Source organism: Pristiophorus japonicus, chromosome Y, assembly GCF_044704955.1.
Source record: "Pristiophorus japonicus isolate sPriJap1 chromosome Y, sPriJap1.hap1, whole genome shotgun sequence".
Lineage (NCBI taxonomy): Eukaryota > Metazoa > Chordata > Chondrichthyes > Pristiophoridae > Pristiophorus > Pristiophorus japonicus.
In genome coordinates, this window is record NC_092011.1 from 39,921,317 (window position 1) to 39,944,631 (window position 23,315).

The 23,315-nt window shown below is 54.3% G+C and overlaps 1 protein-coding gene across 1 annotated transcript in view; it reads left to right on the forward strand.

Annotated features, from left to right (window-relative positions):
* The first annotated feature begins 1,083 nt into the window (after positions 1-1,083).
* LOC139241098 (rap guanine nucleotide exchange factor 3-like) overlaps positions 1,084-23,315 on the forward strand; it is a 30,522-nt gene continuing 8,290 nt past the window's right edge. Inside the window, exons 1-8 of the mRNA XM_070869787.1 lie at positions 1,084-1,092; positions 2,937-3,043; positions 5,780-5,901; positions 10,437-10,608; positions 13,342-13,426; positions 16,789-16,849; positions 19,100-19,176; positions 21,147-21,293. Coding sequence (XP_070725888.1) covers positions 1,084-1,092; positions 2,937-3,043; positions 5,780-5,901; positions 10,437-10,608; positions 13,342-13,426; positions 16,789-16,849; positions 19,100-19,176; positions 21,147-21,293 — 780 coding nt within the window. The remainder of the gene's footprint in view (positions 1,093-2,936; positions 3,044-5,779; positions 5,902-10,436; positions 10,609-13,341; positions 13,427-16,788; positions 16,850-19,099; positions 19,177-21,146; positions 21,294-23,315) is intronic.

Here is a 23,315-nt window from a genome sequence, read left to right on the forward strand (position 1 = left end):
TAACAGGCTCGAGGGGCTGAACGGCCCCCTCCTGTTCCTAATGTAACAGACTCGAGGGGCTGAATGGCCTCCTCCTGTTCCTAATGTAACAGACTCGAGGGGCTGAATGGTCTCCTCCTGTTCCTAATGTAACAGGCTCGAGGGGCTGAATGGCCTCCTCCTGTTCCTAATGTAACAGACTCGAGGGGCTGAATGGTCTCCTCCTGTTCCTAATGTAACAGGCTCGAGGGGCTGAACGGCCTCCTCCTGTTCCTAATGTAACAGGCTCGAGGGGCTGAATGGCCTCCTCCTGTCCCTAATGTAACAGGCTCGAGGGGCTGAATGGCCTCCTCCTGTTCCTATTGTACCAGGCTCGAGGGGCTGAATGGCCTCCTCCTGTCCCTAATGTAACAGGCTCGAGGGGCTGAATGGCCTCCTCCTGTTCCTAATGTAACAGGCCCGAGGGGCTGAACGGCCTCCTCCTGTTCCTAATGTAACAGGCTCGAGGGGCTGAATTGTCTCCTCCTGTTCCTAATGTAACAGGCTCGAGGGGCTGAACGGCCTCCTTCCTGTTCCTAATGTAACAGGCTCGAGGGGCTGAACGGCCTCCTCCTGTTCCTAACGTAACAGGCTCGAGGGGCTGAATGGCCTCCTCCTGTTCCTAATGTAACAGGCTCGAGAGGCTGAATGGCCCCCTCCTGTTCCTAATGTAACAGGCTCGAGAGGCTGAATGGTCTCCTCCTGTTCCTAACGTAACAGGCTCGAGGGGCTGAATGGCCTCCTCCTGTTCCTAATGTAACAGGCTCGAGGGGCTGAATGGCCTCCTGTTCCTAATGTAACAGGCTCGAGGGGCTGAATGGCCTCCTCCTGTCCCTAATGTAACAGGCTCGAGTGGCTGAACGGCCTCCCTCCTGTTCCTAATGTAACAGACTCGAGGGGCTGAACGGCCTCCTCCTGTTCCTCTGGTTCTGTGACTCTAAGATTGAACACAATCCTTTGCTGTCGTGTTCAGTGTGGGTTTGTGTCCCTTGCTGATGGATTTGTTCCTGTTGTGTTTTCTAGACACCAATCTCCGATCTCCCAATCACACAACTCTCTGACACGATGAGACAGGTGAGTGAGAGTTTGGGGAACGTCATTCAAAAAGGTGGTATATTTATAACAGTGCTTTTAACGTAGCAAAACTTCCCCAAGGAGAAATTAGGGACAGGTGACCAAAAGCTTTTTCAAAGAGGGAGGTTTTAAGGAGCGTCTTGAAGGATAAGAGAGAGGCGGAGAGGTTTAGGGAGGGAGTTCCAGAGCTTGGGGCCCAGGCAACAGAGGGCACAGCCACCGATGGTGGAGCGATTATAATCAGGGATGGTCAGGAGGGCAGAATTAGAGGACTGCAGAGACCTCGGGCGGGGTGGGGGGGTTGTGGGGCTGGAGGAAGTTACAGAGATAGGGAGGGGTGTAGGGGCTGGAGGAGGTTACAGAGATGGGGAGGGGTGTAGGGGCTGGAGGGGGTTACAGAGATAGGGAGGGGTGTAGGGGCTGGAGGAGGTTACAGAGATAGGGAGGGGTGTAGGGGCTGGAGGGGGTTACAGAGATAGGGAGGGGTGTAGGGGCTGGAGGAAGTTACAGAGATAGGGAGGGGTGTAGGGGCTGGAGGAGGTTACAGAGATAGGGAGGGGTGTAGGGGCTGAAGGAGGTTACAGAGATAGGGAGGGGTGTAGGGGCTGGAGGAGGTTACAGAGATAGGGAGGGGTGTAGGGGCTGGAGGGGGTTACAGAGATAGGGAGGGGTGTGGGGGCTGGAGGAGGTTACAGAGATAGGGAGGGGGTGAGGAGGCCATGGAGGGATTTGTAAACAAGGATGAGAATTTTGAAATCGAGGCGTTGCTTAACCGGGAGCCAATGTCGGTCAGCGAGCACAGGGGGTGATGGTTGAGTGGGACGTGGTGTGAGTTAGGACACGGGGGCAGCCGAGTTTTGGATCACCTCTAGTTTACGTCGGGTAGAATGTGGGAGGCCGGCCAGGAGTGTGTTGGAATAGTCAAGTCTGGAGGTAACAAAGGCACGGATGAGGGCTTCAGTAGTGGATGAGCTGAGGCAGGGGGCGGAGACGGGCGATGTTACGGAGTGTGGAAACAGGCGGGTTTAGTTATGCTGCGGGATGTGTGGCCGGGAGCTCATTTCAGGGTCAGATGTAACACCCAGGTTGTGAACAGTCTGGTCCAGCCTCAGACAGGAGTTGGGGCGAGGGAGGGAGTCGGGGGCTGGGGAACGGAGTTTGTGGCAGGGACCAAAGACAATGGCTTCGGTCTTCCCCCAATATTCAATTATTTTCCACTGCTCAATATTTAAGATCTCCACGCGCGTCTCCCCAATTAAATCTGTTCTCTTTGGAGGCAGTTCAGAGAAGGTTCACTCGGTTGATTCCGGGGATGAGGGGGTTTGACTTATGAGGAAAGGTTGAGTAGGTTGGGCCTCTACTCATTGGAATTCAGAAGAATGAGAGGTGATCTTATGGAAACGTATAAGATTATGAGGGGGCTCGACAAGGTGGATGCAGAGAGGATGTTTCCACTGATGGGGGAGACTAGAACTAGGGGGCATGGTCTTAGAATAAGGGGCCGCCCATTTAAAACTGAGATGAGGAGGAATTTCTTCTCTCAGAGGGTTGTAAATCTGTGGAATTCTCTGCCCCAGAGAGCTGTGGAGGCTGGGACATTGAATATATTTAAGGCGGAGATAGACAGATGTTTGAGCGATAAGGGAGTGAAGGGTTATGGGGAGCGGGCGGGGAAGTGGAGCTGAGTCCATGATCGGATCAGCCATGATCGTATTAAATGGCGGAGCAGGCTCGAGGGGCCGAATGGCCGACTCCTGCTCCTATTTCTTATGTTCTTATGTTCTTTCTCCACCCCCCCCCCCCCCACCTCAACGCCCTCCTACCCCCGCTCCCCCTATTGTCAGGGCTCCTCCGATAAGGTGGAACATGCTGGGCAAGTCCTACTCAACGCTTTGTTGTCTGCCGAGACCAACCTGGTGAGAGACCACAGACACCATCTCAAGACGTTCAGGTAGGTGTCGGGAGAGTGTGCGTCTGAAGGAACATGTAATGGGGCCAGCGTGGTGAGACCACACCTGGAGTATTGTGTGCAGTTTTGGTCTCCTAATCTGAGGAAGGACATTCTTGCTATTGAGGGAGTGCAGCGAAGGTTCACCAGACTGATTCCCGGGATGGCAGGACTGACATATGAAGAAAGACTGGATCGACTGGGCTTATATTCACTGGAATTTAGAAGAATGAGAGGGGATCTCATAGAAACATGTAAAATTCTGACGGGACTGGACAGGTTAGATGCAGGAAGAATGTTCCCGATGTTGGGGAAGTCCAGAACCAGGGGTTACAGTTTAAGGATAAGGGGTAAGCCATTTAGGACCGAGATGAGGAGAAACTTCTTCACCCAGAGAGTGGTGAACCTGTGGAATTCTCTACCACAGAAAGTTGTTGGGGCCAGTTCGTTGGATATATTCAAAAGGGAGTTAGATGTGGCCCTTACGGCTAAAGGGATCAGGGGGTGTGGAGAGAAAGCAGGAATGGGGTACTGAAGTTGCATGATCAGCCATGATCATATTGAATGGTGGTGCAGGCTCGAAGGGCCCAATGGTCTTCTCCTGCTCCTATTTTCTATGTTTCTATGTTTTGATGATGCGGGGTCCGAACTGGACAATAGCTAGGCCCACACAGGAGCTCGGAACAGCATAGATTCTCCAGAATTATATCCCTGGGGGGCTAAAAGGGGGCTAAATGATGAGGTATGGGAAATGGTCCACGTTGTCCAGGGCCGGGCCGTGGATCTTGATGACTGGGGGGCAGTGCTGAGCAGAGAGGACAGACTGGTGGAGGATCTTTGTCTTACGGATGTTTAGCGTAAGGTCCGTGCTATCGTACGCCTCCGTAAATACGTCGACTATATCCTGCAGTTCAGCCTCTGTGTGTGTGCGCAGATGCAGGCATCGTCCACGTACTATAGCTCAATGGCAGAGGTTGGGGTGATCTTGGACCTGGCCTGGAGAAGGCCAAGGTTGAACAGGTTCCCACTGGTTCTGTGGTTTAGTTCCACTCCAGCGGTGTCCGATCAACAAGGGCAGACATTGGCGACGAGATCCAACACCGCCTCCAGTGCGCCAGTGCAGCCTTCAGTCGCCTGAGGAAAAGAGTGTTTGAAGACCAGGCCCTCAAATCCACCAGCAAGCTCATGGTCTACAGGGCTGTAGTGATACCCGCCCTCCTGTATGGCTCAGAGACACGGACCATGTACAGTAGACACCTCAAGTCGCTGGAGAAATACCACCAACGCTGTCTCCGCAAGATCCTACAAATCCCCTGGGAGGACAGACGCACCAACGTTAGCGTCCTCGACCAGGCCCAACATCCCCAGCATCGAAGCACTGACCACACTCGACCAGCTCCGCTGGGCAGGGCCACATTGTCCGCATGTGCCCCAGACACGAGACTCCCCAAAGCAAGCGCTCTACTCGGAACTCCTTCACGGGCAAACGAGCCAAAGGTGGGCAGAGGAAACGTTACAAGGGACCACCCTCAAAGCGCAACATCCCCACCGACACCTGGGAGTCCCTGGCCCAAAGACCAGTCCGCCCTAAGTGGAGGAAGTGCATCCGGGAGGGCGCTGAGCACCTCGAGTCTCGTCGCCGAGAGCGTGCAGAAACCAAGCGCAGGCAGCGGAAGGAGCGTGCGGCAAACCTGTCCCACCCTCCCCTTCCCTCAACGTCTGTCTGTCCCACCTGTGACAGGGACTGTGGGTCCCGTATTGGGCTGTTCAGCCACCTAAGGACTCGTGTTTAGAGTGGAAGCAAGTCTTCCTCGATTCCGAGGGAGTGCCGATGATGATGAAGGGGGTTAAATTATGAGCAGGGTTGTGGAGAAAGAAAGACTTGTATTTATATACCGACTTTCACAACCACCGAACGTCCCAAAGCGCATTACAGCCAATGAAGTACTTTTGGAGTGTAGTCACTGTTGTAATGTGGGAAACGCCAATTTGTGCACACAAGCTCCCACACACAGCAATGTGATAATGACCCAGATCATTTGTTTTAGTGATGTTGGTCGAGGGATAAATATTGGCCCCAGGACACCAGGGAGAATTCCCGCCTCCTCCTGTTCCTAATGTAACAGGCTCGAGGGGCTGAATGGTCTCCTCCTGTTCCTAATGTAACAGGCTCGAGGGGCTGAATGGCCTCCTCCTGTTCCTAATGTAACAGGCTCGAGGGGCTGAATGGCCTCCTCCTGTTCCTAATGTAACAGGCTCGAGGGGCTGAACGGCCTCCTCCTGTTCCTAATGTAACAGGCTCAAGGGGCTGAATGGCCTCCTCCTGTTCCTAATGTAACAGGCTCGAGGGGCTGAATGGCCTCCTCCTGTTCCTAATATAACAGGCTTGAGGGGCTGAATGGCCTCCTCCTGTTCCTAATGTAACAGGCTCGAGGGGCTGAATGGCCTCCTCCTGTTCCTAATGTAACAGGCTCGAGGGGCTGAACGGCCTCCTCCTGTTCCTAATGTAACAGGCTCGAGGGGCTGAATGGCCTCCTCCTGTTCCTAATGTAACAGGCTCGTGCTGAATGGCCTCCTCCTGTTCCTAATGTAACAGGCTCGAGGGGCTGAATGGCCTCCTCCTGTTCCTAATGTAACAGGCTCGAGGGGCTGAACGGCCTCCTCCCGCTCCTATACCATATGTACTTATCTGGTAGTTAAGTGCGGATTTCGAATAACGCCAAGTTCTCCTGTCCACAGACAATGCTGTACGGGGAGGGAGCTCGTGGATTGCCTGATGAGGTTAAGCGCGGTTGTTCAAACCAGACTTCAAGCAGTGGGTGTTCTCCAGCTGTTAGTCGAAGCAGGCCTTCTTGTTCACGGTAAGAACCATTCTGTAGTCTTCCCAGTCTCCAACCTCCCTACCTCTCCCCAACTCCTGTTTGAGGCTGAACCAGACTGTTCGCCACCTGGGTGTTATATCTGACCCTGAAATGAGCTTCCGGCCACATATCCCGCAGCATAGCTAAACCCGCCTGTTTCCCCCTCCGTAACATCGCCCGTCTCCGCCCCCTGCCTCAGCTCATCCGCTGCTGAAGCCCTCATCCGTGCCCCCGTTACCTCCAGACTTGACTATTCCAACACACTCCTGGCTGGCCTCCCACATTCTACCCGACGTAAACTCGAGGTGATCCAAAACTCGGCTGCCCCCGTGTCCTAACTCTCACCGAGTCCCGCTCACCCATCACCCCCTGTGCTCACCGAGTCCCACTCACCCCTCACCCCCTGTGCTCACTGACCCCGTGTCCTAACTCGCACCGAGTCCCGCTCACCCATCACCCCCTGTGCTCGCTGCCCCCGTGTCCTAACTCGCACCGAGTCCCGCTCACCCATCACCCCCTGTGCTCACTGCCCCCGTGTCCTAACTCTCACCGAGTCCCGCTCACCCATCACCCCCTGTGCTCGCTGACCCCGTGTCCTAACTCGCACCGAGTCCCACTCACCCATCACCCCCTGTGCTCACTGCCCCGTGTCCTAACTCGCACCCAGTCCCACTCATCATCACCCCCTGTGCTCACTGACCCCGTGTCCTAACTCACACCCAGTCCCACTCACCCATCACCCCCTGTGCTCACTGCCCCGTGTCCTAACTCGCACCCAGTCCCACTCACCCATCACCCCCTGTGCTCACTGCCCCGTGTCCTAACTCACACCGAGTCCCGCTCACCCATCACCCCCTGTGCTTACTGACCCCGTGTCCTAACTCACACCCAGTCCCACTCACCCATCACCCCCTGTGCTCACTGACCCCGTGTCCTAACTCGCACCCAGTCCCACTCACCCATCACCCCCTGTGCTCACTGACCCCGTGTCCTAACTCGCACCCAGTCCCACTCGCCCATCACCCCCTGTGCTCACTGACCCCGTGTCCTAACTCACACCGAGTCCCGCTCACCCATCACCCCCTGTGCTCGCTGCCCCCGTGTCCTAACTCACACCAAGTCCCGCTCACCCATCACCCCCTGTGCTCACTGCCCCTGTGTCCTAACTCACACCCAGTCCCGCTCACCCATCACCCCCTGTGCTCACTGACCCGTGTCCTAACTCACACCGAGTCCCGCTCACCCATCACCCCCTGTGCTCGCTGACCTACATTGGCTCCCGGTTAAGCAACGCCTCGATTTCGAAATTCTCATCCTTGGTTTGATAAGAACATAAGAAATAGGAGCAGGAGTCGGCCATTCGACCCCTCGAGCCTGCTCCACCATTTAATAAGATCATGGCTGATCCGATCATGGACTCAGCTCCACTTCCCCTCCCGCTCCCCATAACCCTTCACTCCCTTATCTGTCTATCTCCGCCTTGAATATATTCAATGACCCAATCTAACCTAACCTCTCTCTCTCTTTCAAATCCCTCCATGGCCTACTCACCCACCTCTCTATCTCTGTAACCCCCTCCAACACCTACACCCCTCCCTATCTCTGTAACCTCCTCCAGCCCCTACACCCCTTCCTATCTCTGTAACCCCCCTCCAGCCTGCTACACCCCTCCCTATCTCTTTAACCCCCTCCAGCCCCTACACCCCTCCCTATCTCTGTAACCTCCGCCAGCCCCTACACCCCTCCCTATCTCTGTAACCTCCTCCAGCCCCTACACCCCTCCCTATCTCTGTAACCCCCTCCAGCCCCTACACCCCTCCCTATCTCTCTAACCTCCTCCAGCCCCTACACCCCTCCCTATCTCTCTAACCTCCTCCAGCCCCCTACACCCCTCCGTATCTCTGTAACCTCCAGCCCCCTACACCCCTCCCTATCTCTCTAACCTCCTCCAGCCCCCTACACCCCTCCCTATCTCTGTAACCTCCAGCCCCCTACACCCCTCCCTATCTCTGTAACCCCCTCCAGCCCTCTACACCCCTCCCTATCTCTCTAACCTCCTCCAGCCCCCTACACCCCTCCCTATCTCTGTAACCTCCAGCCCCCTACACCCCTCCCTATCTCTCTAACCTCCTCCAGCCCCCTACACCCCTCCCTATCTCTGTAACCACCAGCTCCCTACACCCCTCCCTATCTCTGTAACCCCCTCCAGCCCTACAACCCCCCCGAGATCTATGCACTCCTCTAATTCTGCCCTCCTGACCATCCCTGATTATAATCGCTCCACCATCGGTGGCCGTGCCTTCTGTTGCCTGGGCCCCAAGCTCTGGAACTCCCTCCCCTGCAGCGACGATGAAGGAACGGCCGATATATTCCCGAGTCGGGATGGTGTGTGACTGGGAGGGGAACGTGGAGGGGGTGGTGTTCCCATGGACCTGCTGCCCTTGTCCCTCGAGACGGGTAGAGGTGGCGGGTTTGGGAGGTGCTGCCGAAGAAGCCTTGGCGAGTTGCCGCGGTGCATCTTGTAGACGGTGCACACTGCAGCCACGGTGCGCCGGTGGTGGAGGGAGTGAGTGTTGGAGGTGGTGGAGGGAGTGAGTGTTGGAGGTGGTGGAGGGAGTGAGTGTTGGAGGTGGTGGAGGGAGTGAGTGTTGGAGGTGGTGGAGGGAGTGAGTGTTGAAGGTGGTGGGGAGCGTGGCCCATCGAGCGGCCTGCTTTGTCCTGGATGGTGTCGAGCTTCTCGAGTGTTTGTTGGAGCTGCAACTCATCCAGGCAAGTGGGGAGTGTTCCCTCACACTCCTGACTTGTGTCTTGTCGATGGTGGTGTCTCGATGGGGCATCAAGTGCCCTCTACTCTTCGACACGTTTCAAAATCGTGCCATTCATATTATACCTTACAGGAGGATTTGAATACCAAACTAAATACGTCTTACTCCAGTTATACAGGGCCCTGGTGAGACCACACCTGGAGTATTGTGTACAGTGTCGGTCTCCTTATCTAAGGAAGGATATACTTGCCATAGAGGGAGTGCAGCGAAGGTTCACCAGACTGATTCCTGGGATGTGGGGATTGTCCTATGAGGAGAGATTGAGTAGACCGGGCCGATATTCTCTGGAGTTTAGAAGAATGAGAGGTGATCTCACTGAAACAGACCAGATTCTGAGGGGGATTGACAGGGTAGATGCAGGGAGGGTGTTTCCCCCCGGGCTGGGGAGTCTAGAACCAGGGGTCACACAGTCTCAGGATAAGGGGTCGGCCATTTAGGACTGAGATGAGGAGGAATTTCTTCACTCAGAGGGTGGTGAATCTTTGGAATTCTCTGCCCCAGAGGGCAGTGGAGGCTCAGTCATTGAGTATATTCAAGGGTAGATTTCTGGGACACGAAGGGGATCGAGGGATCGGGCAGGAAAGTGGAGTTGAGGTCGAAGATCAGCCATGATCGTATTAAATGGCGGAGCAGGCTCTAGGGGCCCAATGGCCAACTCCTGCTCCTAATTCTTATGCCACTTAATATTTACAATCTATATTAACGACTTGGAAGAAGGGACCGAGTGTAATGTAGCCAAGTTTGCTGACGATACAAAGATGGGTGGGAAAGCAATGTGTGAGGAGGACACAAAAAATCTGAAAAAGGACACAGACAGGCTAAGTGAGTGGGCAAAAATTTGTCAGATGGAGTATAATGTTGGAAAGTGTGAGGTCATGCACTTTGGCAGAAAAAATCAAAGAGTAAGTTATTATTTAAATGGAGAAAGATTACAAAGTGCCGCAGTACAGCGGGACCTGGGGGTTACTTGTACATGAAACACAAAAGGTTAGTATGCAGGTACAGCAAGTGATCAGGAAGGCCAATGGTATCTTGGCCTTTATTGCAAAGGGGATGGAGTATAAAAGCAGGGAAGTCTTGCTACAGTTATACAGGGTATTGGTGAGGCCACACCTGGAGTACTGCATGCAGTTTTGGTCTCCGTATTTACGAAAGGATATACTTGCTTTGGAGGCAGTTCAGAGAAGGTTCACTCGGTTGATTCCGGAGATGAGGGGGTTGACTTATGAGGAAAGGTTGAGTAGGTTGGGCCTCTACTCATTGGAATTCAGAAGAATGAGAGGTGATCTTATCGAAACGTATAAGATTATGAGGGGGCTTGACAAGGTGGATGCAGAGAGGATGTTCCCACTGATGGGGGAGACTAGAACTAGGGGGCATGGTCTTAGAATAAGGGGCCGCCCATTTAAAACTGAGATGAGGAGGAATTTCTTCTCTCAGAGGGTTTTAAATCAGTGGAATTCTCTGCCCCAGAGAGCTGTGGAGGCTGGGACATTGAATATATTTAAGGTAGAGATAGACAGATTTTTGAGCGATAAGGGAGTGAAGGGTTATGGGGAGCGGGCGGGGAAGTGGAGCTGAGTCCATGATCGGATCAGCCATGATCGTATTAAATGGCGGAGCAGGCTCGAGGGGCCGAATGGCCGACTCCTGCTCCCGACGCTTACGCACCTTAACTGTCTGACCCAATCTCCTGCGCACTTGCTCCAGTGAGGCAGGAGCTGAACTTTCAGGACAGAGACAGCCATTTCCTCCACCTCCCCAAGAGTTCAGAGAAGGCAGAGACCAGAGAGCGAGATTCGGAGGATGAATTGCTGGAAGCAATCTCACTGCTTACTCTCCATGGACCCGACGCCCTGTTGACTATGATCCTACGGAAGCCGTAAGTACCAGACAGCTTAAATCTAAAACTGCGTAAGAGAGGGTGTATCAAACCCCGTGCTGTACCTGCCCTGGGAGTGTTTGATGGGACAGTGTAGAGGGAGCTTTACTCTGTATCTAACCCCTGTACCTGCCTTGGGAGTGTTTGATGGGACAGTGTAGAGGGAGCTTTACTCTGTATCTAACCCCCTGTACCTGCCCTGGGAGTGTTTGATGGGGACAGTGTAGACGGAGCTTTACTCTGTATCTAACCCGTGCTGTACCTGCCTTGGGAGTGTTTGATGGGACAGTGTAGAGGGAGCTTTACTCTGTATCTAACCCCATGCTGTACCTGCCCTGGGAGTGTTTCATGGGACAGTGTAGAGGGAGCTTTACTCTGTATCTAACCCCGTGCTGTACCTGCCCTGGGAGTGTTTGATGGGACAGTGTAGAGGGAGCTTTACTCTGTATCTAACCCCGTGCTGTACCTGCCCTGGGAGTGTTTGATGGGAGAGTGTAGAGGGAGCTTTACTCTGTATCTAACACCCTGTACCTGCCCTGGGAGTGTTTCATGGGACAGTGTAGAGGGAGCTTTACTCTGTATCTAACCCCCTGTACCTGCCCCGGGAGTGTTTGATGGGACAGTGTAGAGGGAGCTTTACTCTGTATCTAACCCCCTGTACCTGCCCCGGGAGTGTTTGATGGGGCAGTGTAGAGGGAGCTTTACTCTGTATTTAACCCCATGCTGTACCTGCCCTGGGAGTATTTGATGGGACAGTGTAGAGGGAGCTTTACTCTGTATCTAACCCCGTGCTGTACCTGCCCTGGGAGTGTTTGATGGGACAGTGTAGAGAGAGCTTTACTCTGTATCTAACCCCCTGTACCTGCCCTGGGAGTGTTTGATGGGACAGTGTAGAGGGAGCTTTACTCTGTATCTAACCCCCTGTACCTGCCCTGGGAGTGTTTGATGGGACAGTGTAGAGGGAGCTTTACTCTGTATCTAACCCCCTGTACCTGCCCTGGGTGTGTTTGATGGGGACAGTGTAGAGGGAGCTTTACTCTGTATCTAACCCCCTGTACCTGCCCTGGGAGTGTTTGATGGGACAGTGTAGAGGGAGCTTTACTCAGTATCTAACCCCCTGTACCTGCCCTGGGAGTGTTTGATGGGACAGTGTAGAGGGAGCTTTACTCTGTATCTAACCCCCTGTACCTGCCCTGGGAGTGTTTGATGGGACAGTGTAGAGGGAGCTTTACTCTGTATCTAACCCCCTGTACCTGCCCTGGGAGTGTTTGATGGGACAGTGTAGAGGGAGCTTTACTCTGTATCTAACCCCCTGTACCTGCCCTGGGCGTGTTCGATGGGACAGTGTAGAGGGAGCTTTACTCTGTATCTAACCCCCTGTACCTGCCCTGGGAGTGTTCGATGGGACAGTGTAGAGGGAGCTTTACTCTGTATCAAACCCCCTGTACCTGCCCTGGGAGTGTTTAACACCGAGCCACGTAAGGAGAAATTAGGACAGGTGACCAAAAGCTGGGTCACAGAGGTGGGTTTTAAGGAGCGTCTTAAAGGAGGAGAGAGAGAGTGGAGAGGTTTAGGGAGGGAGTTCCAGAGCTTGGGACCTAGGCAACAGTAAGGCACGGCCACCGATGGTGGAGCGATTATAATCAGGGATGGTCAGGAGGGCAAAATTAAAGGAGTGCAGAGATCTGGGAGTGTTGTAGGGGTTGGATAACATTGTATGATTTAACAAATTCTCTCCCTCTCTCTGTTTCTCTCTCTCTCTCACTACCCCCTCTCTCTGTCTCTCTCCATTCCCACTTTCTCTCCCCTCTCTCTCTCCCTCCCTCCTCTCCCTCTCCCCCCTCCCCCTCTCCCCCCTCCCACTCCTCCCTCTCTCTCCTCTCTCCCTCTCTCTCCCTCTCTCTCTCCCTCTCCCTCTCTCTCCCCCTCCCTCTCTCTCCCCCCTCCCTCTCTCTCTCCCCCCCTCCCTCTCTCTCTCTCCCTATCTCCCCCTTTTCTCTCTCTCTCTCTCTCCCCCTCTCTCCCGCTCAATCTATCCCCCTCCCTCTATCTCTCCCCCCCTCCATCACTCCCCCCCTCCCTCTCTCTCTCTCCCCCTCTCCCTCTCGCTCGCTCTCTCTCTCTCTCCTCCCTCCCTCCCCCTCTCCCTATCTCTCTCCTTCGCTCTCTCTCCCCCTCCCTCTCCCCCCTGCCCCCCTCCCTCTCTCTCTCTCCCCCTCTCTCTCTCTCCCTCCCTCCCTCTCTCTCTCCCCCTCTCTCTCTCTCTCTCTCTCCCCCCCTCTCCCCCTCACTCTCTCCCCCTCACTCTCTCCCCCTCCCTCTCTCTCTCCCCCTCCCTCTCTCTCTCTCCCCCTCCCTCCCACTCTCTCTTCCTCTCCCTATCTCTCTCCTTCGCTCTCTCTTCCCCTCCCTCTCCCCCCTGCCCCCCCCTCTCCCTCTCCCTCCCTCCCTCTCTCTCTCCCCCTCTGTCCCTCTCTCTCTCCCTCTCTCTCCCCCTCCCTCTCTCTCTCTCCCCCTCCCTCCCACTCTCTCTTCCTCTCCCTATCTCTCTCCTTCGCTTTCTCTTCCCCTCCCTCTCCCCCCTGCCCCCCCCTCTCCCTCTCCCTCCCTCCCTCTCTCTCTCCCCCTCTGTCCCTCTCTCTCTCCCTCTCTTCCCCCTCCCTTTCTCTCTCTCTCCCTCTCTGTCCCTCTCTCTCTCCCCCATCTCTCTCCCTCTCTCTCTCCCTGACCCAGACCATCGCAAAGGACAGCAGAAGACCTGGAGACAATTTTCGAGGAGTTGATTCACATCAAGTCCGTGTCTCACCTATCCAGCACGGTACGTTCACACTGTGGGTTGGGTAATAACCCCTGCTTTCCCTCTCCAATGGCTGGTAGCATCTGATAGGCCAGTTACACTCCCTCCCCCACTGCTCCCGAAATTCCCAACCCCCTCTCCCTCGTGTCATTCCGTCTTGGGAATGTTATCCCGTCCAAAGAAACACTTTCTTCATCTGTGACATCGTAACCAGTAATGTCTTTGCTTCATGGGTTCTGTGGGTAAGAATTCATAGCATCACATTGTTATTAAGAATGAGTTGGTTTATACCTCGGGAGCCTCTTATCAACAAGGGCAGACATTGGCGACGAGATCCAACACCGCCTCCAGTGCGCCAGTGCAGCCTTCGGTCGCCTGAGGAAAAGAGTGTTTGAAGACCAGGCCCTCAAATCCACCACCAAGCTCATGGTCTACAGGGCTGTAGTGATACCCGCCCTCCTGTATGGCTCAGAGACACGGACCATGTACAGTAGACACCTCAAGTTACTGGAGAAATACCACCAACGCTGTCTCCGCAAGATCCTGCAAATCCCCCGGGAGGACAGACGCACCAACGTTAGCGTCCTCGACCAGGCCAACATCCCCAGCATCGAAGCACTGACCACACTCGACCAGCTTCGCTGGGCAGGGCCACATTGTCCGCATGGTTCCCCCCCAGACACGAGACTCCCCAAAGCGAGCGCTCTACTCGGAACTCCTTCACAGGCAAACGGGCCAAAGGTGGGCAGAGGAAACGTTACAAGGGACCCACCCTCAAAGCCTCCCCGATAAAGTGCAACATCCCCACCGACACCTGGGAGTCCCTGGCCCAAAGACCAGTCCGCCCTAAGTGGAGGAAGTGCATCCGGGAGGGCGCTGAGCACCTCGAGTCTCGTCGCCGAGAGCGTGCAGAAACCAAGCGCAGGCAGCGGAAGGAGCGTGTGGCAAACCTGTGCTTCGATGCTGGGGATGTTGGCCTGGTCGAGGACGCTAATGTTGGTGCGTCTGTCCTCCCAGGGGATTTGCAGGATCTTGCGGAGACATCGTTGGTGGTATTTCTCCAGCGACTTGAGGTGTCTACTGGACACGGTCCGTGTCTCTGAGCCAGACAGGAGGGCGGGTATCACTACAGCCCTGTAGACCATGAGCTCGCTGGTGGATTTGAGGGCCTGGTCTTCAAACATTCTTTTCCTCAGGCGGCCGAAGGCTGCACTGGCGCACTGGAGGCGGTGTTGGATCTCATGGTCAATGTCTGCCCTTGTTGATAAGAGGCTCCCGAGGTATGGGAAATGGTCCACGTTGTCCAGGGCCCACGTAAGCGACTGTGTGAAAAAGGGACTAACATTCCTGGTTCGAAACTAGTCTATCCTCGGCCAGTTTACACCGACACAACTGCGGACGTCTATAGCGAGGTGATTGCCCAGTGATCACTTTATGAGAGAATATCTTTAAGTTGACGCAATTGGAGAGGGCCAACAAGGTGAGGGAATACACATTAAATGGTCAGACACTGAGAAGTGTAGAGGAACAGAGGGACCTGGGAGTGCAGGTCCACAGATCCCTGAAGGTAGCAGGCCAGGTGGATAATGTGGTTAAGAAGGCACACGGAATACTTGCCTTTATTGGCCGAGGCATGGAATACAAGAGCAGGGAGGGTTATACTTGAACTGTATAAAACACTGGTTAGGCCACAGCTGGAGTACTGCGTGCAGTTCTGGTCACCACATTACAGGAAGGATGTGATTGCACTGGAGAGGGTGCAGAGGAGATTTACCAGGATGTTGCACTGGAGAGGGTACAGAGGAGATTTACCAGCATGTTGCACTGGAGAGGGTACAGAGGAGATTTACCAGGATGTTGCACTGGAGAGGGTGCAGAGGAGATTTACCAGGATGTTGCACTGGAGAGGATACAGAGGAGATTTACCAGGATGTTGCACTGGAGAGGGTACAGAGGAGATTTACCAGGATGTTGCACTGGAGAGGGTACAGAGGAGATTTACCAGGATGTTGCACTAGAGAGGGTACAGAGGAGATTTACCAGGATGTTGCACTGGAGAGGGTGCAGAGGAGATTTACCAGGATGTTGCACTGGAGAGGGTACAGAGGAGATTTACCAGGATGTTGCACTGGAGAGGGTACAGAGGAGATTTACCAGGATGTTGCACTGGAGAGGGTGCAGAGGAGATTTACCAGGATGTTGCACTGGAGAGTGTACAGAGGAGATTTACCAGGATGTTGCACAGGAGAGGGTACAGAGGAGATTTACCAGGATGTTGCACTGGAGAGGGTGCAGAGGAGATTTACCAGGATGTTGCACTGGAGAGGGTGCAGAGGAGATTTACCAGGATGTTGCACTGGAGAGGGTACAGAGGAGATTTACCAGGATGTTGCACTGGAGAGGGTGCAGAGGAGATTTACCAGGATGTTGCACTGGAGAGGGTACAGAGGAGATTTACCAGGATGTTGCACTGGAGAGGGTACAGAGGAGATTTACCAGGATGTTGCACTGGAGAGGGTGCAGAGGAGATTTACCAGGATGTTGCACTGGAGAGTGTACAGAGGAGATTTACCAGGATGTTGCACAGGAGAGGGTACAGAGGAGATTTACCAGGATGTTGCACTGGAGAGGGTGCAGAGGAGATTTACCAGGATGTTGCACTGGAGAGGGTGCAGAGGAGATTTACCAGGATGTTGCACTGGAGAGGGTACAGAGGAGATTTACCAGGATGTTGCACTGGAGAGGGTGCAGAGGAGATTTACCAGGATGTTGCACTGGAGAGGGTACAGAGGAGATTTACCAGGATGTTGCACTGGAGAGGGTACAGAGGAGATTTACCAGGATGTTGCACTGGAGAGGGTACAGAGGAGATTTACCAGGATGTTGCCAGGACTGGAGAATTTTGGCTATGACGAAAGATTGGATAGAATCATAGACTCATGGAAGTTTACAGCACGGAAGGAGGGCATTTCGGCCCATCGTGTCCGTGCCGGCCGACCAAGAGCTACCCAGCCTAATCCCACTTTCCCGCTCTCGGTCCGTAGCCCTGCAGGTTACGGCACTTCAAGTCATCAAGAAGAGCAGGGGGAGTTCTCCCCGGTGTCCTGCGGCCAATATTTATCCCTCGACCAACATCACTAAAACAGATGATCTGGGTCATTATCACATCGCTGTGTGTGGGAGCTTGCTGTGCGCAAATTGATGTTTCCCACATTACAACAGTGACTACACTCCAATTAAAACATTACTTCATCGGCTGTGAAGTGCTTTGGGACGTTTGGTGGTGAGGAAACGCACTGTAGAAATGCAACAACAGGTAGATATTTGCCGGTATGTCAAAGCAAGGTTTAATCGGCTCGAACCGTTGTCTCTTTGGGCTGTAGGTCAAGAGGCAATTGGCAGCAGTTCTTCATTTTGAGTCGCACCCCAAGGCTGGGACCGTGTGTGAGTATATTCTCCCTCACTCCCTCCCTCACTCCCTCCCTCACTCCCTTCCTCTCTCACTCCCTCCCTCTCTCACTCCCTCCCTCCATCCTCCCTCCCTCTCTCACTCACTCCCTCACTCCCTCCCTCACTCATTCCCTCTCTCACTCCCTCACTCCCTGACTCCGTCTCTCTCTCTCTCCCTCCCTCACTCGCTCCCTCCCTGACTCCCTCTCTCCCTCTCTCACTCCCTTCCTCTCTCCCTCCCTCACTCCCTCCCTCTCTCCCTCCCTCTCTCCCTCCCTCTCTCCCTCCCTCTCTCCCTCCCTCTCTCCCTCCCTCTCTCCCTCCCTCTCTCCCTCCCTCTCTCCCTCCCTCACTCCCTCCCTCACTCCCTCCCTCACTCCCTCCCTCCCTCTCTCACTCCCTCGCTCTCTCTCTCCCTCCCGCACTCCCTCTCTCACTCCCTCTCTCCCTCTCTCCCTACCTCACTCCCTCTCTCACTCCCTCACTCCCTCACTCCTTCATTCCTTCACTCCCTCTCTCACTCCCTTCCTCCCTCCCTCTCTCACTCCCTCCCTTTCTCTCTCACTCCCTCCCTCCCTGACTCCGTCTCTCTCTCTCTCCCCCTCCTTCTCTCACAGACTCGCTCTCTCTCTCCCTCCCTCACTCCGTCTCTCTCTCTCTCCCTCCCTCCCTCTCTCAATCCCTCCCTCACTCCCTCTCTCAATCCCTCCCTCACTCCCTCTCTCACTCACTCCCTCCTGACTCCATCTCTCTCTCTCTCCCTCCCTCTCTCACTCCCTCGCTCTCTCTCTCACTCCCTCACTCCCTCACTCCCTCAATCTCTCACTCACTCCCTCCCTCCCTCTCTCACTCCCTGACTCCAACTCTCTCTCCCTCCCTCCCTCTCTCATTCCCTCTCTCTCTCTCTCTCCCTCCCTCACTCCGTCTCTCTCTCAATCCCTCCCTCACTCCCTCTCTCAATCCCTCCCTCACTCCCTCTCTCACTCCCTCTCTCACTCACTCCCTCCTGACTCCATCTCTCTCTCTCCCTCCCTCTCTCACTCCCTCACTCCCTCACTCTCTTCCTCCCTCTCTCCCTCTCCCTCTCTCCCTCTCTCACTCCCTGACTCCAACTCTCTCTCCCTCCCTCTCTCACTCCCTCTCTCGCTCTCTCTCCCTCCCTCCCTCCGTCTCTCTCTCTCTCCCTCCCTCACTCCCTCTCTCCCTCCCTCACTGCATCTCTCTCTCTCTCCCTCCCTCCCTCATTCCACTCTTTCTCTCTCTCCCTCCCTCACTCTGTCACTCTCTCTCTCCGTCTCTCACTCTCTCTCCGTCTCTCACTCTCTCTCTCTCTCACTCTCTCACTCCCTCCCTCCCTCCCTCCCTCACTCCGTCTCTCTCTCTCTCTCTCCCTCTCTCATTCCGTCTCTCTCTCTCTCTCTACCTCCCTCACTGTCTCTCTCTCTCTCTCTTCCTCCCTCACTCCATCTATCTCTCTCTCCCTCCCTCACTCTGTCACTATCCCTCTCCGGCCCTCACTCTCTCTCTCTCCCTCTCTCACTCCCCCCTCTCTCTCTGTCGCTCCCTCCCTCTCCCCCTCCCTTTCCCTCCCCGCTCCCTCCCTCTCTCCCTCTCTCACTCCCTGACTCCAACTCTCTCTCCCTCCCTCTCTCACTCCCTCTCTCTCTCTCTCTCCCTCCCTCCCTCCGTCTCTCTCTCTCTCCCTCCCTCACTCCCTCTCTCCCTCCCTCACTGCGTCTCTCTCTCTCTCCCTCCCTCCCTCATTCCACTCTTTCTCTCTCTCCCTCCCTCACTCTGTCACTCTCTCTCTCCGTCTCTCACTCTCTCTCCGTCTCTCACTCTCTCTCTCTCTCACTCTCTCACTCCCTCCCTCCCTCTCTCTCCCTCTCTCATTCCATCTCTCTCTCTCTCTCTACCTCCCTCACTGTCTCTCTCTCTCTCTCTTCCTCCCTCACTCCATCTATCTCTCTCTCCCTCCCTCACTCTGTCACTATCCCTCTCCGGCCCTCACTCTCTCTCTCTCCCTCTCTCACTCCCCCCTCTCTCTCTGTCGCTCCCTCCCTCTCCCCCTCCCTTTCCCTCCCCGCTCCCTCCCTCTCTCCCTCGCTCCCTCCCCCTCCATCTTCCTCTCTCCCTCTCTATCCCTCCCTCCCTCACTCACTCTCCCTCCCTCCCTCACTCTCCCTCCCTCCCTACGATAAATAAACCCTCGGTTTCACCATTTCCCTCCCTGTGTGTCCGCAGTGTTTAGCCAAGGAGAGAGCGGTGCATCCTGGTATATTATTTGGCGAGGTTCTGTCAATGTCCTCACACACAGAAAGGTATCAAACCTTCCTTCTTTCAACCCCATCCCCATCTGGTGATTTCCATCGAGTTTCAGGTGCCAAACAATGACTAGTGGGGTGTCACAGGGATCAGTGCTGGGGCCTCAACTATTTACAATCTATATTAACGACTTGGAAGAAGGGACTGAGTGTAACGTAGCCAAGTTTGCTGACGATACAAAGATGGGAGGAAAAGCAATGTGTGAGGAGGACACAACATATCTTCAGAGGGACACAGACAGGCTAAGTGAGTGGGCAAAAATTTATCAGATGGAGTATAATGTGGGAAAATGTGAGGTTATCCACTTTGGCAGAAAAAATCAAAGAGCAAGTTATAATTTAAATGGAGAAGGATTGCAAAGTGCCGCAGTACAGCGGGACCTGGGGGTTACTTGTGCATGAAACACAAAAGGTTAGTATGCAGGTACAGCAAGTGATCAGGAAGGCCAATGGTATCTTGGCCTTTATTGCAAAGGGGATGGAGTATAAAAGCAGGGAAGTCTTGCTACAGTTATACAGGGTATTGGTGAGGCCACACCTGGAGTACTGCGTGCAGTTTTGGTCTCCATATTTACGAAAGGATACACTTGCTTTGGAGGCAGTTCAGAGAAGGTTCACTCGGTTGATTCCGGAGATGAGGGGGTTGACTTATGAGGAAAGGTTGAGTAGGTTGGGCCTCTACTCATTGGAGTTCAGAAGAATGAGAGGTGATCTTATGGAAACGTATCAGATTATGAGGGGGCTCGACAAGGTGGATGCAGAGAGGATGTTTCCACTGATGGGGGAGACTAGAACTAGGGGGCATGGTCTTAGAATAAGGGGCCGCCCATTTAAAACTGAGATGAGGAGGAATTTCTTCTCTCAGAGGGTTGTAAATCTGTGGAATTCTCTGCCCCAGAGAGCTGTGGAGGCTGGGACATTGAATATATTTAAGGTGGAGATAGACAGATTTTTGAGCGATAAGGGAGTGAAGGGTTATGGGGAGCGGGCGGGGAAGTGGAGCTGAGTCCATGATCGGATCAGCCATGATCGTATTAAATGGCGGAGCAGGCTCGAGGGGCCGAATGGCCGACTCCTGTTCCTAATGTAACAGGCTCGAGGGGCTGAATGGTCTCCTCCTGTTCCTAGTGTAACAGGCTCGAGGGGCTGAATGGCCTCCTCCTGTTCCTAATGTAACAGGCTCGAGGGGCTGAATGGTCTCCTCCTGTTCCTGATGTAACAGACTCGAGGGGCTGAATGGCCTCCTCCTGTTCCTAATGTAACAGGCTCGAGGGGCTGAATGGCCTCCTCCTGTTCCTAATGTAACAGACTCGAGGGGCTGAATGGCCTCCTCCTGTTCCTAATGTAACAGGCTCGAGGGGCTGAACGGCCTCCTCCTGTTCTTAATGTAACAGACTCGAGGGGCTGAGTGGCCTCCTCCTGTTCCTAATGTAACAGACTCGAGGGGCTGAATGGCTTCCTCCTGTTCCTAATGTAACAGGCTCGAGGGGCTGAATGGCCTCCTCCTGTTCCTAATGTAACAGGCTCGAGGGGCTGAATGGCCTCCTCCTGTTCCTAATGTAACAGGCTCGAGGGGCTGAATGGCCTCCTCCTGTTCCTAATGTAACAGGCTCGAGGGGCTGAATGGTCTCCTCCTGTTCCTGATGTAACAGACTCGAGGGGCTGAATGGCCTCCTCCTGTTCCTAATGTAACAGGCTCGAGGGGCTGAGTGGCCTCCTCCTGTTCCTAATGTAACAGACTCGAGGGGCTGAATGGCCTCCTCCTGTTCCTAATGTAACAGGCTCGAGGGGCTGAACGGCCTCCTCCTGTTCCTAATGTAACAGGCTCGAGGGGCTGAATGGCTTCCTCCTGTTCCTAATGTAACAGGCTCGAGGGGCTGAATGGCCTCCTCCTGTTCCTGTGTAACGGCGGTAACAATGTGCGGAGACGGATTGTGACGTATGGGACTATTGCCTGCCCCGCACAGGGACTTGTGTGCACCTTGCATGAGGGCGATGATTTTGGGGAACTAGCATTGATGAACGACGCGCCCCGAGCTGCGACCATCATCCTCCGCGAGGACGATTGCCATTTTCTCCGGGTGGACAAGAAGGACTTCAATCGGATCCTGAGGGTAAGGAATTGCTTCCGTTCCATCTCCCCCTCCGACAGTGCGGCGCTCCCTCAGTACTGCCCCTCCGACAGTGCGGCGCTCCCTCAGTACTGCCCCTCCGACAGTGCGGTGCTCCCTCAGTACTGCCCCTCCGACAGTGCGGCACTCCCTCAGTACTGCCCCTCCGACAGTGCGGTGCTCCCTCAGTCCTGCCCCTCCGACAGTGCGGCACTCCCTCAGTACTGCCCCTCCGACAGTGCGGCGCTCCCTCAGTACTGCCCCTCCAACAGTACGGCGCTCCCTCAGTACTGCCCCTCCGACAGTGCGGCACTCCCTCAGTACTGCCCCTCTGACAGTGCGGCGCTCCCTCAGTACTGCCCCTCCGACAGTGCGGCACTCCCTCAGTACTGCCCCTCTGACAGTGCGGCGCTCCCTCAGTACTGGCCCTCCGACAATGCGGCCCTCCCTCAGTACCGCCCCTCCGACAGTGCGGCACTCCCTCAGTACCGTCCCTCCGACAGTACGGTGCTCCCTCAGTACTGCCCCTCCGACAATGCGGCCCTCCCTCAGTACCGCCCCTCCGACAGTGCGGCACTCCCTCAGTACTGCCCCTCCGACAGTGCGGTACTCCCTCAGTACTGCCCCTCCGACAGTGCGGCACTCCCTCAGTACTGCCCCTCCGACAGTGCGGTACTCCCTCAGTACTGCCCCTCCGACAGTGCGGCGCTCCCTCAGTACCGTCCCTCCGACAGTGCAGCACTCCCTCAGTACTGCCCCTCCGACAGTGCGGTACTCCCTCAGTACTGCCCCTCCGACAGTGCGGTACTCCCTCAGTACTGCCCCTCCGACAGTGCGGTACTCCCTCAGTACTGCCCCTCCGACAGTGCGGTACTCCCTCAGTACTGCCCCTCCGACAGTGAGGGGCTCCCTCAGTACTGCCCCTCCGACAGTGCGGCACTCCCTCAGTACCGCCCCTCCGACTCCTGCTCCTGTTTCTTATGTTCTGATGAGTCAGTGAGTGTGATAGATAGTGAGTGAGTGTGATAGTGAGAGAGTGAGTGAGACAGTGAGATAGTGAGTGAGCTAGTGAGTGTGATAGATAGTGAGTGAGATAGTGAGTAAAATAGTGAGTGAATGAGATAATGAGTGAGTAAGATAGTGAGTGTGATAGTGAGTGAGTGAGATAATGAGTGTGATAGATAGTGAGTGAGTGAGCTAGTGAGTGAGTGTGATAGTGAGTGAGAGTGAGTGAGTGAGATAATGAGTGTGATAGATAGTGAGTGAGTGAGATAGTGAGTGAGCTAGTGCGTGTGATAGTGAGTGCGTGTGATAGTGAGTGCGTGTGATAGTGAGTGAGTGAGATAGTGAGTGAGATAGATAGTGAGTGAGTGAGTGAGCTAGTGAGTGTGATAGTGAGTGAGTGTGATAGTGAGTGAGTGAGATAATGAGTGAGTCAGATAGTGAGTGAGTGAGCTAGTGAGTGTGATAGATAGTGAGTGTGATAGATAATGAGTGTAATAGTGAGTGTGATAGATGGTGAATGTGATAGTGAGTGAGTGTGATAGTGAGTGAGTGAGATAATGAGTGAGTGAGATAGTGAGTGAGTGAGATAGTGAGTGAGCTAGTGAGTGTGATAGATAGTGAGTGTGATAGATAATGAGTGTAATAGTGAGTGTGATAGATGGTGTATGTGATAGTGAGTGAGATAGTGAGTCAGTGTGATTTGATAGTTAGTGTAATAGATAGTGAATGTGATAGATAGTGAGTGTGATAGTGAGTGAGATAATGAATGAGTGAGATAGTGAGTGTGATAGATGGTGAATGTGATAGAGTGAGTGAGCTAGTGAGTGTGATAGATAGTGAGTGTGATAGATAATGAGTGTAATAGTGAGTGTGATAGATGGTGAATGTGATAGTGAGTAAGATAGTGAGTCAGTGTGATTTGATAGTTAGTGTAATAGATAGTGAATGTGATAGATAGTGAGTGTGATAGTGAGTGAGATAATGGTGAGTGAGCTAGTGAGTGAGTGAGATTGTGAGTGA